The sequence below is a fragment of the Histoplasma capsulatum genome, assembly GCF_000150115.1.
Source record: "Histoplasma capsulatum G186AR genomic scaffold supercont2.12, whole genome shotgun sequence".
NCBI lineage: Eukaryota > Fungi > Ascomycota > Eurotiomycetes > Onygenales > Ajellomycetaceae > Histoplasma > Histoplasma capsulatum.
Window position 1 is genome coordinate 886,191 of NW_025544812.1, and position 16,389 is coordinate 902,579.

Sequence of the window (16,389 nt, forward strand, 5' to 3'; positions counted from 1 at the left end):
TTTTATCCAAGGAAGAGACCCTTTCCTTTGGAGGCATGTACTTGTCGAGCCTCTCATTATCTATCATTTATTTTTATAGTATAAACTGTGTGATTCCCCTTTATCCCTTCCTCACTTCCTCGGGCTTTTATCCCTCCGTCTCCGTGCAAACGTGCTAATCATTGACCCGGATTTGTAGGAGCCTGCGTTGTAATTTTATCTTTTCACGCCTGCCCTCGCCTCTGAAATGTCCATGTACGCGTATCGTTAATATTGCGTAACAAAGCAATCCCTCCCCTTGAATAATCCCAATTCGCAAGCCTAGCACGATGTCCTCCTCACAATCCACCTCGCAACTAAAACGCAAGCAACAAACTATTTCTAGCTTCTTTTCCAAGAAGCCCGTCGCCCCGAATGGTTCTACGACTACCACTCCGAAAGGTGGTCATGTCAAGAGGACAATTGGACATGCTCGGGTTCACGAGGCGCCGAGCAGTGAGATGGATGGGGTGGATGGGGCCCATGATGCTGCAGTAAGACAGGAGGAGGAAGGTGATGATGATTATCAGATTATTCTTCCATCGAGGAAGCGTATCAGGAGTAACGGGGAGGTTTCGACTTTGCAAAGTGGAACACTCGCAGATATCGATAAGGGACATAGCACCAAGAAGGAAAACGAGCTGCAGATGGGGATAATGGGTAGTTCTGATTCTGACAGAGCTGAAAAGCCTGTGAAAATTAAACCTGGATCTTCGCGGACCGAAAAGTTTCGGTTCTTCAGCTCCTCTCTACCTTCATCTAGTGATCAGAAGGGGAATGGAGGCCGTGACGTTCCGTATACCATTTCTGCGGACGGTGATGCATCTGAAGACGGCGATGAGGAACAGAAAAGAAAACAAGCTTTGCACCAGAAGTTTGTGAAGAGGTTAGGCGGGCCAGATTGTCTTCCGTTTTCGGTGAGCCGAGTCGACGCGGGCGATGCTGAAGAGGTGGAGGGCGCTGAGAGTGATGCTGAGGCTGAGGCTGAGATTGCGCCGGTTCCTCAAAAGGGGAGGGGAGGAAAGAGGACCACGACGGGGAAGTTGACGCCGATGGAGAGACAGATTATCGACATTAAGAAAAAGCATATGGATACACTTCTAGTTGTGGAGGTTGGGTATAAGTTTCGTTTCTTTGGCGAGGATGCGCGTGTTGCGGCGAAAGAGTTGAGTATTGTGTGCATCCCTGGAAAGCTCAGATTTGATGAACGTAAGTTGAAGATCGTACCCTTCCTTGTTATCCTGATTTATTGCTTTGTTTATATGCTTCTGTTGTCGCGATATGTTTCTAAGTTCTGGAGTATTTGCTGGCTAATTTGGGCTTTTGTTTGTCTTGTTACCAGATCCATCGGAAGCTCATTTGACTCGCTTTGCCTCTGCTAGTATTCCGGTGCATAGATTACATGTTCATGTCAAGCGCTTGGTTGCAGCGGGCTACAAAGTAGGCGTGGTTAGGCAACTTGAGACTGCCGCATTGAAGGCTGCCGGTGAAAATAGAAATGCACCTTTCGTTCGCAAGCTTACGAATCTCTATACGAAAGGGACTTATATTGATGATGTGGAAGGGCTCGAGGAATCTAGCGGCAACTCAGGCAGCGCGTCTACTTCCACGGGTTATTTGCTTTGCATGACCGAAAGTAACGCCAAAGGCTGGGGCAATGACGAAAAGGTCCATGTTGGAATTGTGGCTGTCCAGCCGGCGACTGGAGATGTTATTTACGACGACTTCGAGGATGGGTTTTTGAGGAGCGAAATTGAAATGCGCTTGCTCCACATTGCCCCATGTGAATTTTTGATAGTGGGCGAAATGTCTAAAGCTACAAAGAAACTTGTGCAGCATCTATCTGGAAGTAAAACAAATGTATTTGGGGATAAGGTACGCGTTGAAAGAGTTTCGAAATCGAAAACAGCCGCGGCAGAATCCCACAGCCACGTATCTAGTTTTTATGCAGGTCGGATGAACGCCAAGGGGACAACTGGAGATGTTGCGGCAAGCAATCTACTAGAAAAGGTTCTGAAACTGCCGGAGGATGTCACTATATGCCTTTCCTCAATGATCAAGCACATGTCTGAATTCGGGCTGGAGTATGTATTTGACTTGACGAAGTACTTCCAACCGTTCTCGGCGAGATCACACATGCTGCTGAACGGAAACACGTTGACCAACTTGGAGATATATCAGAATCAAACAGACCATACGTCGAAGGGAAGTTTGTTTTGGACTCTCGATCGCACAAAAACCCGATTTGGACAGCGTTTATTGCGTAAGTGGGTTGGAAGGCCTTTGCTCGATAAAACGGAATTGGAGGAGCGTGTTTCTGCGGTTGAGGAATTACAAGACCCCAGCAAGACAGTGCAAATTGAGCGGTTGAAAGGCCTTTTGTCAAAAATAAGGGCGGATCTAGAAAAGAGCTTGATACGTATATACTATGGAAGGGTGAGCTCTCGTTGCTGTCCAATTTTTTCTTCTTCTTTTACACATTTCAAACTCTGACAGTCGCCTACAGTGCACACGACCCGAACTTCTCACAGTCCTACAAACGCTTCAGTTGATTGCAGACGAGTATGTGCATCTTAAATCACCGGCAGATTTAGGCTTCTCATCTCCAACAATCACCACAGCCATTGCAGCTCTGCCGGCGATACGCGATGATGTTGTTACATACCTCAACAAGATAAACGCAGAGGCCGCGAAAAAGGATGACAAATACTGTTTCTTCCGGGAAGTAGAAGAGACGGACGAAATTACTGAATCTAACCTTGGAATCGCTGATGTACAGCACAGACTGCAGGAGCACTGTACCGTTGCAGCGGAGATTCTGGGCAAGAAAAAAGTGCAATACACGACGGTGGCAGGGATCGAATACTTAATCGAGGTAGAGAATAGCCCCTATAACCTTAAAAAGGTACCAGCCTCATGGCGGAAGATTAGTGGCACAAAGAAAGTCTCCCGATTCCACACACCTGAAGTGGTCCAGTACATGCGAGAACGCGATCAGTACAAGGAGGCCCTGGCTGCCGCTTGTGACAAAGCATTCCACGCTCTCCTGGCCGACATATCAACGAAATATCAATCATTCCGTGATTGCATCCTCGCTCTAGCAACGCTGGATTGTCTCCTATCGTTAGCCAACATAGCAAGCCAGCCAGGTTACATCAAGCCTGCATACACGGACAAAACCCGCGTCAGCGTCCAGCGCGGCCGTCACCCCATGGTTGAGCAGCTTCTGTTGGACACCTACGTACCAAACGACATAGAGTTGCATACCGACGAGACGCGTGCCCTTCTGGTAACGGGTCCCAACATGGGCGGAAAGTCCAGCTATGTGCGTCAGGTAGCTCTAATCTCCATCATGGGCCAGATCGGCTCGTACGTCCCCGCCGACTCTGCAACTCTAGGCATGCTTGACGCCGTCTACACGCGTATGGGGGCCTTTGACAACATGTTGGCGGGTGAGTCAACATTTATGGTCGAGCTATCTGAAACGGCCGACATTCTCAAGCAAGCCACGCCGCGTTCACTCGTTATTCTCGACGAGCTGGGCCGTGGCACCTCGACGCACGACGGTGTAGCCATCGCGCAGGCCGTGCTGGACTATATGGTGCGAAACCTTCGAAGCCTCACGTTGTTTATCACGCATTATCAGAACTTGAGTAGTATGGCGCGTGAATTTCCCGGGGGTGAGTTGCGGAATGTGCATATGAAGTTCACTGAGTCGGGGATGGATGGGCAGGATATTACTTTCCTTTACGAGGTTGGGGAGGGCGTGGCACACCGTTCTTACGGCTTGAATGTAGCTAGGTTAGCTAATGTGCCAGATTCGGTGCTAGAGGTTGCAAGGGCAAAATCTGCCGAGTTAGAGGAGAAGATTAGGAAGAAGAAGATGCTAGCGTTAGCTAAAGTGGCTAAGGGGTTTATCAATACTGATGGTAGCGCTGGAGGGCCTGCGCCTGCACTTTTAGAAAGGGTGATGGTAGGGCTGGAGCAGCTATGAGTGGGAAAGTTTTGGATCTGATAATATTTGATCGGTAGTAGCATTTGGTTTCGCTCGTTCATTTTCATTGGCTGCTGTCTATAAATTTGCCTGATGCTGCGTTTAAAAATCGAGAGAAATACACGCCCTCTTCTTTCACAATTCGACCCTGAATGATCGATTCTACGAAGCCCAATAGGGGTGTGACAACGGAACAATAAAAATGAAACTTAGGACATATCAGAGTCAATCGTCAATTCACATTATCTATTTTGTAGGCACATGACTCGCCCCAAACCGACATGCCATAGGCAAAAAGGTAGAGCATAAGATGTCGATTTGATGCTGGCTGCTTCTTATCCATTTTCTCGAAAAAGCCCCGTCTCCTTTTATCTCTTCCCAGCAAATCCATTCAGTCATTCCGGATTCACTTTCGAAATCGCTGCATCGTTTAAAAAAGGGAGAACTTCGAGACAGTATATAATTACGCCCGCTATCATCCCCGCAGAACGCCAAGTTACCACTCTCTTCCTCTCGTCAGATTCCTTTTTGTAATACATTGCCAAGCTCTCCCGTCACAGTTCGTCGATCGTCAAGTGTGAAAAATAAGTTTCAAGGAAAACATTGACTCGGGATAAGAGGTTTAAGAAGGACAATGGGCGAACAAAAGGAACAAACAACGAATCGATCGAACCACTATCTTCGACATATTACAGCAACAACTTCTTTTCTTTTTTTCTTTTTCTGCTATATATTCATTTTATTGAAAGCCTTTTATCTCAGTCTGCGGGCTTCTCTCTCGGACTCGAGTAGGCACAGAATATCATCGACCTTGACTATTGTTTTGAAAGAGTGTATGTTAGTCTCCCGATGCATTGTTTTCATTGTCATTTTCTGGGGCGCTGGGTAGCTGTCTCGTACCTGGGCCCTTGACGTTTCGGATGATGGATCGAGATGTGTCGTCCATGAACTCAACGCGGACCTGAGTGACACCACCTCGCGAACCTAGAAATCGAGAAAACCACGTTAGATATATATGTCTATGTCTTTTGCGCTAGTCAAGTTAGGTTTCCCGTTTTAATCTATCCTTTCTGCGTACTTCCTCCCAGCTTTCAACTTCGGGAATCCTTTGGCTCCACTGCTTGTTTGTAGTCACAAGTGTCCCAGAAAGACCTAAGCCTTCTGCCATGTATATATTATCTCCCAGGCGCACAGAGACAGTAATTAATCCAAAAGAAAACAAAGCCACTACATACCGGTGCGGCCGAGAACGCGGGTCACTTTGGCGAACTTGATGGGGACTTTTCCGGAGGCATCCATGATGGGCGGTGGGATATGCGTATGAGTAGCTGCTGCTGCCGTTCGGGGGTAGACGGAGACGCAAAATAGCGGCAGGCAGAGGAGGGAAGATGCGAAAAGGTCGATGGAGGCTGAAACTTGTCGCGGAGGTCTGAATCGATTTTGGTTGTGTGGGAAGCATTTTTTGCCGAGGCGAAAGGGATCCATAACAGACAGAAGGTTTACGCGGGAATTTGGAGACTAGCACTAATATGGAATAGCGGACTCAAAGCCCTAATTTTCCGTTTTGGGAAGCGCAGCCAGAACGCCGTAGAATACAGACATATTCATGTGTGTATATATACATGCTAGTATGTTAAGTTCCTAGTAGATGCTGGTATAGCGAAGTGTTTGCTGCGAGCACAGGCGCACGTGGTTCTAGCGGTAGCATTTACTTCGTCTGAAGACTGCGATGACTCGATAAATAATATTTTCTGGAACAGCAAGAGAACTTCTCCAAACCAGCTATTTATTATCATGCGGACGGCCGCCTTACATTATTCGCCTAAAAATCTGTCGTTGTTCCCAATTAGCCGTCTCTCTTATTCCTCTTCCATCATCTGATATATTTTCGGTCCCTGCACTAGAATAAAATATCCCCCGGCTCTTCCCCTCGTCGGGGAAACACCCCTCTTCTCAGCTTAAGCCCTGCGCTTTCTCCGCATATCCCACCCACCTCAAGCAACATGGATCTTGTCAATCAGTAAGTGCATTGCCTCATGTCTACTTCTGTTCTGGAGATTTGCTAATTAATTGCAAGCCTAGAAGGACGGTTACTATTCGCGATTCCCAAAAGCAAGTCAACCCTCGATAATATAATATCCCCCCTCCTCCATCTGCACCGATTTGGCTACTTCAAAAGTTAGGCTGGAACCGGGGAGTTAGAGCTGACAATTCGCAACAGAGGGGCGCCTCCAACAAGCTGCCATTGACCTTTTGGCGGGCTCTGATATCCAATTCCGCCGCGAAACCCGCCTCGACATCGCCCTAGTAAAAAACCTCCCAATCGCCCTGATTTTCCTCCCCGCAGCTGATATACCCACCTTTGTTGGCGAAGGTGGTGTCGATCTAGGAATCACTGGTCGCGACCAAGTGGCCGAACATGACTCCAATCTCCTGCCAGGTGAGGTATCAGGTTTGGAGGAGATCCTCGATCTGGGGTTTGGCGGGTGTAAATTACAAATCCAGGTCCCCGAGAAGGGATCAATTACGGACCCGAAGGAATTGATTGGGAAAAACATTGTCACGAGCTTTACCGGTCTGACACAATCATATTTTACGACTTTAGAGGGGAAGGAGAAGCCCTCCACGAAGATTAAGTACGTTGGTGGAAGTGTAGAAGCTGCATGCGCACTGGGGGTTGCAGATGGGATTGTGGATTTAGTGGGTGTGTTCCATTTTTTTTCTTTTTTTTAATCTATCCTTTCTGCTCTCGCACTCATGTTGCGCCTTTTTTTTTTTGTTCACTCCTTGAATATATCCTGTTAATTCCCCCACGTTAGAATCCGGCGAAACTATGAAAGCTGCAGGCCTGAAGCCCATCGGCACAGTCGTCGAAAGTACCGCCGTCCTAGTCAAATCCCGGAACACAAGGAATGAACTCGTAAACCTCATCGAATCCAGAATACGTGGTGTCATCAGTGAGTCTTACTCTTCCCTTAACTTTCCCATTTAAACTTGGCATACGTGATGAAATAAAGCCTGACCAAATATCTCTTTCTTTTAGCTGCCAAAAAATACGTCCTTTGCCAATATAACGTTCCGCGCTCCCTGTTACAAGCTGCATGCGAAATTACTCCTGGTAAGCGTGCACCAACAGTAACCCCCATCGATGATGCTGGCTGGGTTGCAGTGAGCTCTATGGTGGAGAAGAAATCCATCGCCACCGTCATGGATAGGCTGACCGCTGTTGGTGCGACGGATATATTGGTATTGAGTATTTCTAACTCGAGGACCAGATGAGAAATGGGATTTCTTTTTCTTTTTGATGTTCGTTTTCATTCTCGACAACCAAAAATACAAATTATAGACGGCTATTAACTTGGAATTTTCTATGATTCTATTTCTTGCTGGGAGGGGGCATTTTCTGCATTTCCTCGTCCTAGATATGGCTCGTGATCGTGTTTAAGTGTATGCCGTTCTCAGAATGTCGCTTATATCATTTCGGAAATCTGGAGAATATTTGAAACTGGGCTCAGATATCATGGTGAGGGCGTGAAGATAATCCATCCACCTGGCACAGGGACTAAAGCAAGGGGTGGTAAATCCATGGGATTCGCGTCATCTTGGAGTGAGCTTGGGGGTTGGTGGTGCTCTGGTTGGAATGTTTACTCATGCGGAGCGGAATGCTTTCTGACCAGGATTTTATCAAGCTTGTTTCCCCTCCAAGTATGTTCACTACTTTTACGATGAGAAGAGAGCAAACGGATCAGTATCATAAGCGGCAACTTGCTAAAAACACAACCTTGCGGGCATTGGAACACAATGTTGCCGGCATTTTTCAAAGTAGTGCCTCCAGAGTCGTACCAGAAGCAACGAGGTGCTTGGCAGACATCGGTCTCCTTTGGTCGAATCCGAATGGACACCACTTCTCATACATTACTATAGACCCGGGACGAAAACATATGTATCTCCTAGGTTTTCAGGTAGTGGATATATAGCTGAACGCTGGAGTTCCTCAGTGAGGTGCTGAATTTTCCTGGCCTCCGAAATACGTGGACCATCAACAGCATATCTTCTTGGTCGGAATATCCTTTTCTTTTAGCGACTCAATAGAGGGGAGTAGGCCAATGCAGTCGTAATCCTTACTGTAGGTCACGAAACATTATGTAAAAATCCTTCGTATGTACGGAGTAGTTTCTGTTGGACGTCCAGGTGGTTGTCTTGGCATGTAAGCAGCTGTGGTGCGCTAGTCCGTAATAGATAGCCCTAGGGCGAACACCTCCCCTCAGATTAGCTGCCAATAGATCCTATTATACGGAGCACATGAAATTGCAAAATCAATCAAATCAAATCAAATCAATCTATCCATCTATCCTTCACCCTCTCGGCATCTGTGAGGCTTCAGTTTGTTGTAGTAGTCTTGTTTTCTCAATATTCCATCATCATTTGTATCAAGGTATTATCAGTCGTAGTGCTCGGTGGCCCCAAGGTAGGTTTGTATTCAGTATTAGCATTGCTAGCTGAGGTATCCATCCCCATGGTAGCTTGAGTTCTAGGAGGCATTCTTCCGGCTATATCCTTTTTCAATTCTTTTTCCTGCAATCAAAGCTCTCTTGGCCTTCGTCAGGACCCTTCTGCTGATCAGCGTAGCAGCTCACGAGAGGTTAGATACCTCAGGCAAGCAGTGGAAGGTTTAAAAATAAAATAAAAAAACACGCAATCTGGGCCATAATCTGTTGGATGTCTAAATGGTTGTACCAGCATGTAGACAGCTAAGGCATATATATGCGGATTACTAGTCTGTAATAGGTAGCCTAGAGCCAACATTTTCTTGCTATGTTTGACGTAGCTAGGAGCATAATGAAGAGGGTGAAGGATTATATTTATGGACCGCGGCGCGTACCTGAGGAGTTGACAGTTTTAAGACCAGTGGAGATAGGAGGTGAGAAGAATAGTACGGAGTTAACAGATGGGGCGCCTGGTTTTCATGTCGTATCCACAGGTTACCATCGTCGTGACGTTTGCCTGCGGGCGGTGCCAACAAGGTTACCCTCAGGGATACTGGACCGTGAGCCGGATGCTGCACAGCTGGAGGGAGGCAAAGGTTTGAGAGTATTCGGATCACGCAACCGAAGATGCAGACAATCACCCACTGCATGCATTTTTCATTATTCTCCCAGGTCTCGAAGACTCCGAGAACAAATCCCTGATCTCCTCCAGTCAAGTATTGGAAAATATCCTATTTAAGTCAATGCATACACGATCCGATGGTAGCTGAACAGAACTGTCCGTAGGCCGCAGGCGGGAATCACGAGGGCTGAGAAAGACGGCGGGGTGGTCCATTGCGACGGGATATACATGGTCAAGCGAGGGTGGAGAACGGCTTCCCATTGACGGGGAATTACAGCCTGGGATGTGAGATTAGCTCATCTGCAAACAGCTCCACAGTTATGCCACTCGCGCCAATATTAAGGAACACAGGGGGAAGAGTGAAAAGTTCGCAAGCAGTAATGAATGTGCGCTTGGAATTACCGGACAACAAGCGATGGATGGACGTGTGTGCCTGTAGGAATACATTCAAAGAAAATCAAGCTCTAGCTATTGATGCGGAATACGGAATATGGGCAGCTCAAGTTTTGGTCATCACAGCGCCGCTAACTAACTTAAAAGCATCGAGTTTAGAGCCGTAATTGACTTCAACGAATTGCTTGTCTGCTCGCATGGTTGCCACTAGAAGCCTGGCTTGCTCGCGAGGTGTCGATATAATATCTCATGATATCTCTCGTATTCGGAAACTTTTTGTTATCAACTCTCGGTTTTTGCTACCTTTAGGCTATCACTGCCTCGTGTGTCGAATCGAGCGTTCCCTTCCTTCTAAATATTATCATGTAGTTCTTGGAGTTATCATAGTCAATTCAATACTCTCTTGATATTCGGTATTTCGGTCAATATTCAGACGTTCTACCTTTCCGACACAAGGCTTGTCGCAGCTGAAGCGAACAGCCCACTCCTAGTGCTAGTAAATAGTTACTATATTGCCTGCTACAATTCCGGTAAAGTTGTATATGAATCAATTGATTTCATTGACCCCAATCAGCTCTGCCTTGTCTCTCTCCCCCCCCTGCCGCGCCAGCCTGGGTTCGATTCCCAGCACCGTCATTCACCCTTCCACCATGAATGGCCATACGTCGGGCCAGAAGTGGATGCACAGCTCAATAAGCTGAGTCTTCTCAAGAGTTGCCATCTGGATCCTGTTTCTCTCCTTTTGTGTACTGTACATAGAAATCTCTCCAGCATAGCACGTCCCCATGCCCTCCGGGAGGCTTCTCTGGGACGATAAATCTACTATGTATACATAGATACATCCCCCCTCCCCCCACCCCCCCTGCCACTTCATCTCACTCACAGGTGGCAGCGAGATCTACCTATTCAATCAGTGAGCAATTGCAAGCTGACTGTTCTTTGTGATTTAATCTGAACATAACAGTGCGTACTGTTTTTGCCCGAGGAACCTGAGAATCACACAGATGAAAACTGAACTCTGCAGAGAGCTCTATAGAAGGGGAGGGTGAAAAATAATGAGATCTCTTGATGAGCGAGAGTGATCTGACAGATGGAAGAGAATAGAATTGAATAACTTTAACAACTAACCATCATCCCTCGCCGTGCAAAGGCTGTGGATACAATATTCTCATGTATTAATTAATTAGTTGAGAGTCAATTATATTTCCAACCTATTGAATACCTTATAACTCTATAGTTAGTTATATAAGGAATAGCTGGTGTGTGATTATCAAAAACTGGGGTCAGGGCTCTGCCCAGATCAGCACTAGCCCGACGCGGGTAACTGAGTCTGACCTCATCGAGCCTTCAATTTTGATCATGACATTTATTACCTAGCCCCGTTCCACATTATCTCAAGCGTTCAGATTTCGCTTCCCTGTTCACATAGTTACATCTCTCGACATGAAACGCAGGACTACATTTTTGACAAGAGCGGGAGAGAATAAGCAGAGAAGCGAGACGGAAGAACGGTCCGCTGCCGTGTTGGCCGTTGCGGGTCCGATGCACTGTGGTGGTAAACATTGAATTTACACGCCCAACTTGGAGGTCATTAATACGGAGTATTTTCAGCAAGGGTCTGAGGGTCCATCAAGGGTCCATGTACCATTGATAGGGCTTCGGGGCTTCGGTACGGAAAACGAGCCGACTTCGGGCCAAAGACCAAATTTTGCTACAGGACACATTCCTTCAGCATTGGCCATACACAGAATACTCCGTTAGATAACGGAGTACGGAGCACTTCGTGATAATGCACTGGAGACTTTCCCTATCTCAGTGTCATTGACAGTGGGAGTTATGAACCATCCGTGGATGTGTCAATTGCGGATCGGCGCCCGGCAAGGCCCTCTCCATTTCGTTAAATCTGATCTCGCCGAGATCAAAACTCGTCGCCGCATCCGACCGATCTTACCATTCATAATAATAACACTAGGTACGGACTCCCCGCAGGATCCATCATCAGAAAAGCTTCCAGATCCATGACTGACTCTCTTGATACCGACGCATAAAGCCCACCCAGAGAATCCTAAGGCCATGAAGTTGCAAGGCTAGTTCCTTCAAGGGCCCCTTCGTTTGTGAAGATGGTTCTGTCTACTATGTAGCCTACCACGGCTTGATGGTGTTGCAACTACATGGGATTACGCAACATATTTTTTTTCAGGCTATTAATTCGTTTTTCACTGGCGCCTGTCAGCAAGCGACAGTGAGAATGTGTATTTTATTGACCAAATCATTGACTCAATCCTTGAGGGATACCAAACCCCAAATAAGATATTCTGACAATGTCACACTGCTAAACTCTTAACTCCTCAAATTGGGAAGATCTGGCTTCACCCTCTTCCATCTCACCATGTTACCTGTTGGCGCCGGCTGTTGCGATCAAGCTGATATTCTAGGTTCACAGAGCAGCTAATAATGGACATATTGCGGGACATAATGACCGGCACCCCTTGCCTGCATACCGCCTTGCAATCTCTAGAAGGTACACAAAAGTGCTTTTATACCCAGCCGAGTCCGCTCTGCAAACAGTTTTCCTGCTATCCCTCGCACTCTGCTTCGGAGTCTTGACATCCACCAAAAGGCGAGTCACTTCTTGCCTCCTTTTGCCTCGCAGACCAAGATGGCCGTCCTCTCTTCACTGCTTCCATTGATGCTTCTTGGGCTTGCAAGTGCCCAGATGACCAAAGATCCACTTGTGAAAAATGTCCGCGATTTCGATTCGACCTTTGACTCTGTTCTACCCAAACCGCAGAAATATACTTATACAAAATGGACTGAAGATGAGAGTAAGCATCCCCACAACTTCTCCAAGAATTTTTGGGTAATGTAGCGTGGAGTAACTGGCTGATGTGCTATACGTTACCTCTCTTGCCTCTCTCAGTCAACGGAGGGATCCCGCCGCGTGATACGTGGGGCCAAAGTTACTATGATAGCACGAGCCGGTTCTACTGCAAAGACGACTTTTCTGTTTACAATGTTACTTACGCGGATGTAAGTCCCACTTTCCCTCACCCCACGCAGCATTTCCCACAGTGATGTCGTTTGTTTCTGCATATTTTGATGTCTAACGCACATTTATACCGTAGTGTCCTGAGCCATGGCTTATCGGTCACTGCGCCAAGGCAGAGATGAACAGGGAAGCAACCTTTGATTTGCTTGGCCGGCTCCCATCAAGCGCCCGCGGTGTGATCTCTGATCTTCTCAACGCAAATATTGAACGTGGTTTGAGCTTTCGTTGGAATGAAAATCATTCTGTGATGTTTGGTGGATATTTCCGACCAGCTGATGGCCTTAAATCAGTGCTGACAGCGCTTTGGGTCGGTTCGCCTGGGGTTCCTTATGACCCCTTTTTGAAAGCTGTCACTGCCGACACCTGTGTGGGTGATGAAGACGCTGCGGCATCTTTGAAGAGGGATGGGTCATTGGCAGGTGCAGTAGAAACAGCTTTCGCAATTGCAGCATATATGAAGCTTGTCAAAGGCAATCCTCCATTTGATGCTAGCTGCATGAGCAATCAGCTCAAAATTGTTAGACCCATGTTGGATGCGAGGTGGGATGCTCCTGGCAAATGCCCAAATAAGGTAGCACCAGAACTCGCCAAGTACAAGTAAGCATGATCGTTCCCCATCCCTTCCCGTTCTAGAATAACTATCATGATTAATAATTGTATTAGGTCTGTCCTATTTCCAAATGGGCTAGAAGTACTCAACAAAGACCCCGTCCCAGGCTCTAAAGCTAAATCTGTTGTTCAATGGGCAAAGTCTGATGGTTACCCTGAATTTTGCTGGAATGAGGCCCGAGCACAGAGGTCGAATGATGACAAAAGACCCCGGTGCGAACCCGGCCGCCTCAATGTTTACAATGTCACCTATGAAGACTGCCTTGACCAAGACCCCTGGGTGCTCTGTCATTGTACTGATGCACAGCAGACATTGGATGACATGGTAGAGCGAGTTGGCAAGTTACCACCTGGACTACGGAGCTACATGATTCATCTAGTTGCCTTTGAGAATGACTCCGTTGGTGGAGGCACTGTGATCCCTTGGAACATGATAATGATCTTTGGTGAGGCTCAAGATAGTGTGTATATGCATGAGGCTAGCCATTGCATTGATGGAGGATTTTACCAAAGTGATGTCTTCCAAGCTGCCAAAGCAAAGGACTCTTGCTGGCCAACCTACTACTCCAAGACTGGAGATATGGAGCTCTTTGCTGAGATTGGTGTGGCATATCTTTATGACAGGAGCGGCAAGACACTTATTCAGAGGGGATATGACCCATCCTGTCTCTCTAACGGGCTTAAGGCACTTGATGAGCATGTTGGCCTTAACTTTCAACGGGATGGCACCAAGTGTTTCAAGCGAAAACCAAATTCCAATGTGATTCACCCGTCGGATGCCGAACTACTGAGTCCGGAACCGTACATCAGCACAGCCATCATTGAGGACTTCTCTAACCCTGGCGATGAATCTTCGCAATTCTCCTCATTTTCAGTTTGGGGAGAGTATCCACGCAAAATCCACGGGCACCAGATCTAGTGTTACATGAAAGGTGCCAGACGAATGCTTCTCTGTGGAGGACTTGAGTGATGGGTACAAAAATTTTGTTTGAAATATCATGCCCCAGCCCTTGCTCTAGTGCATGCTTCCTGAATAGATACTGCCCCTCAATATGTTTCCCCACTCACCCCGTATTTGAAATGTGTGTAACAAGTTCTCCCTCTCGAGATGTGATGCGACTAGACGTGTTCACGGGTGGCTCTATCGAATGAATAAGAAATAGATATTGATGGCTGACGACTTAGTTGCTCCTTTCTCCTTGACGGATGATAATTTCTTCAGGCCTGGTGTCAGTATAGTTATTTTATGGCTGAGCTCAAGCGCATCGTTAACATTGGTTATAACGCCACTGGGTCCGGGTTCTCCACTAGTTGTAGGAGCCTCTTTCCAACAGCTAATTCAATTTAAATCACCGTTTGATATGAGCGAATGCACAAGCATTGGGGTGAATTTATATTAGTAGTACTATGTGTAGATTCTCTGTAAAAGAACAGCTGGGTTGTGGTACTTTTCTGCCAAGTGAGAAGCATGATGCTATGGCCGTTTTAAAGCTTACCCACTTACCGAATGCTGAAATACTAGGACCAATAGATATGTACTTTGAGATGTATCTAGTGAGGTTAATAATTCACTAAAAAAAAGGAGAAACTTTTCAACAAGTGTCTTATTCTCAGTAAATACGGGGGTGTGGAGCGAAAGTCCTTGCACTCACCAGAAATTTGAATGGAAATAAAAAATATATAAATTCTAAGGCATTTATCGACGGCATCATAGAGAATGACAACTGGCTTTCGCAGCAAATTTTTAGACGGTTTCGTTCACCGGGGACAAGTGAACTAGGATGGCTGATTTGATTTCTGGGACTTTTATGTCTGATTAAATAAGAGATAATACCTCATCTCCTTTTAAAGGGGAAGAATCTAACTACAGCTTTTTTACGCTTATACAAGAACAAGCTTTAGGCACTACATCCCCGATATCGTTTGTATTCCGCGCCTCCGTAATGTGGAGGTGTATTGTTTCAATTTTCCACGCACAGTTTGCCAAAGATTAACTACATACAACTTGCTGCTCATAAAGCTCACGAGATTGTTCATCTGGGGCTAGTAACTAGTTAATAGTAAGGCTTCGTTTGCTGACAAAAGGTTGCAGACTACAACCAACAGGTGAAGGAGCGCAAGATTGCACATATCGCGAGTCTGGTAAGTCGCAGGCGAATAAACAGAAGCTTGGGTGACTAGTCGATAACCACCTTATTGGGAGCGGAATAGAACAGCATGTATGAATCGAAAGAGAGATGAAAAAAAGGTCAAAATTGGTCTACTCCCACCCACCGACCCGGGTAGACCCCTGTAGTTGAAGGAACTGCAAAAACATATTAGAAAATGGCTATTACTTCAATATCAGGGAATACTAACTGCATGGCTGAATAAATGTATTCTCAATGAGGCTCCAAAGCGCGCAATTCGATAGGTCCGGCATTCTTTAGGAGAGACATAGTTAGGATGATTTTGCTATTTGATTAACGTGGGTGGACCTACTGATTGGTGAGCTTCCCATAACCACCACAACGCTCCATAATTCACTCGATTCGATATTCTTTACGGGATGCACAGTTAGGATGACTTTGCAACTTGACTGATGTGAACAGGCCTACCAATTGGTGAGCTTCCCGTAACCACCATGGCGCTCCAAAGCGTAATTCGATTGGTCGGGTATTTTTCTTTACGAGAGATTTGGTTAGATGGCATGGCGGCAAAGTAGGTGATAGAAGACTGACCTTTCGAATGGCTTTCCTTAGCCACCACCTACTTCTAAAGCGTACGCACTATATATCGGTTGGTTCGCTATTTACGGAGCATGTGGGGTTAGGATGAAATTGTAACATAAATAATGGGTTATAGAAGACTGACAGTCCGAAGGGCTTTGATTAGCCACCACATCGCTCCAAAGCGTATGATCCCGTTGGTCCATTATTTCTGTGCAACACAAGTCGTTAGTATGACATTGTGACCTAGTAGGTGATGGAATGCAGACCGTTCAAAGGGCTTGTCGAAGCCACCATGTCGCTCCGGAGAGTATAATTCGTATGCGGTCTTTGGTCCTTATAAGCTCGAAGAGCAAAATACAAATTGAGCTGCGGAAGTCTGACCTTGTGGAGGGCTGACACATTGCCACCATATGTTCCAAAAGTATGCCGTCCGGCGTGGATCTGCAAAATGAATCGAGTCTGCAAGCATGTGACAAATAACTGATGTGGTGGGAGAATATTATTGC

The 16,389-nt window shown here is 46.5% G+C and overlaps 5 protein-coding genes across 5 annotated transcripts; 4 read left to right on the plus strand and 1 right to left on the minus strand.

Moving 5' to 3' along the window:
* Window positions 1-308: 308 nt before the first annotated feature.
* On the plus strand, window positions 309-4,012 carry HCBG_07634 (DNA mismatch repair protein msh3; the record flags this gene model as incomplete). The annotated part of the gene is made up of 3 exons (XM_045434683.1): window positions 309-1,227; window positions 1,361-2,454; window positions 2,525-4,012. The coding sequence occupies 3 exons, from the start codon at window positions 309-311 to the stop codon at window positions 4,010-4,012; spliced, it is 3,501 nt and encodes a 1,166-aa protein (XP_045284890.1).
* A 725-nt stretch (window positions 4,013-4,737) lies between these two features.
* Window positions 4,738-5,497, minus strand: HCBG_07635 (uncharacterized protein; the record flags this gene model as incomplete). The annotated part of the gene is made up of 3 exons (XM_045434684.1): window positions 4,738-4,827; window positions 4,913-4,996; window positions 5,248-5,497. The coding sequence occupies 3 exons, from the start codon at window positions 5,495-5,497 to the stop codon at window positions 4,766-4,768; spliced, it is 396 nt and encodes a 131-aa protein (XP_045284891.1).
* Window positions 5,498-5,684: 187 nt separating this feature from the next.
* HCBG_07636 (ATP phosphoribosyltransferase) lies at window positions 5,685-7,478 on the plus strand (the record flags this gene model as incomplete). The annotated part of the gene is made up of 5 exons (XM_045434685.1): window positions 5,685-6,032; window positions 6,090-6,124; window positions 6,234-6,716; window positions 6,832-6,969; window positions 7,056-7,478. The coding sequence occupies 5 exons, from the start codon at window positions 6,016-6,018 to the stop codon at window positions 7,289-7,291; spliced, it is 909 nt and encodes a 302-aa protein (XP_045284892.1).
* Window positions 7,479-8,827: 1,349 nt separating this feature from the next.
* On the plus strand, window positions 8,828-9,725 carry HCBG_07637 (uncharacterized protein; the record flags this gene model as incomplete). The annotated part of the gene is made up of 3 exons (XM_045434686.1): window positions 8,828-9,095; window positions 9,286-9,406; window positions 9,662-9,725. The coding sequence occupies 3 exons, from the start codon at window positions 8,828-8,830 to the stop codon at window positions 9,723-9,725; spliced, it is 453 nt and encodes a 150-aa protein (XP_045284893.1).
* A 2,448-nt stretch (window positions 9,726-12,173) lies between these two features.
* HCBG_07638 (uncharacterized protein) lies at window positions 12,174-14,091 on the plus strand (the record flags this gene model as incomplete). The annotated part of the gene is made up of 4 exons (XM_045434687.1): window positions 12,174-12,339; window positions 12,435-12,544; window positions 12,640-13,160; window positions 13,227-14,091. 4 exons carry the CDS (start codon window positions 12,174-12,176, stop codon window positions 14,089-14,091), a joined length of 1,662 nt encoding a protein of 553 aa, XP_045284894.1.
* Between the last annotated feature and the right edge of the window lie 2,298 nt (window positions 14,092-16,389).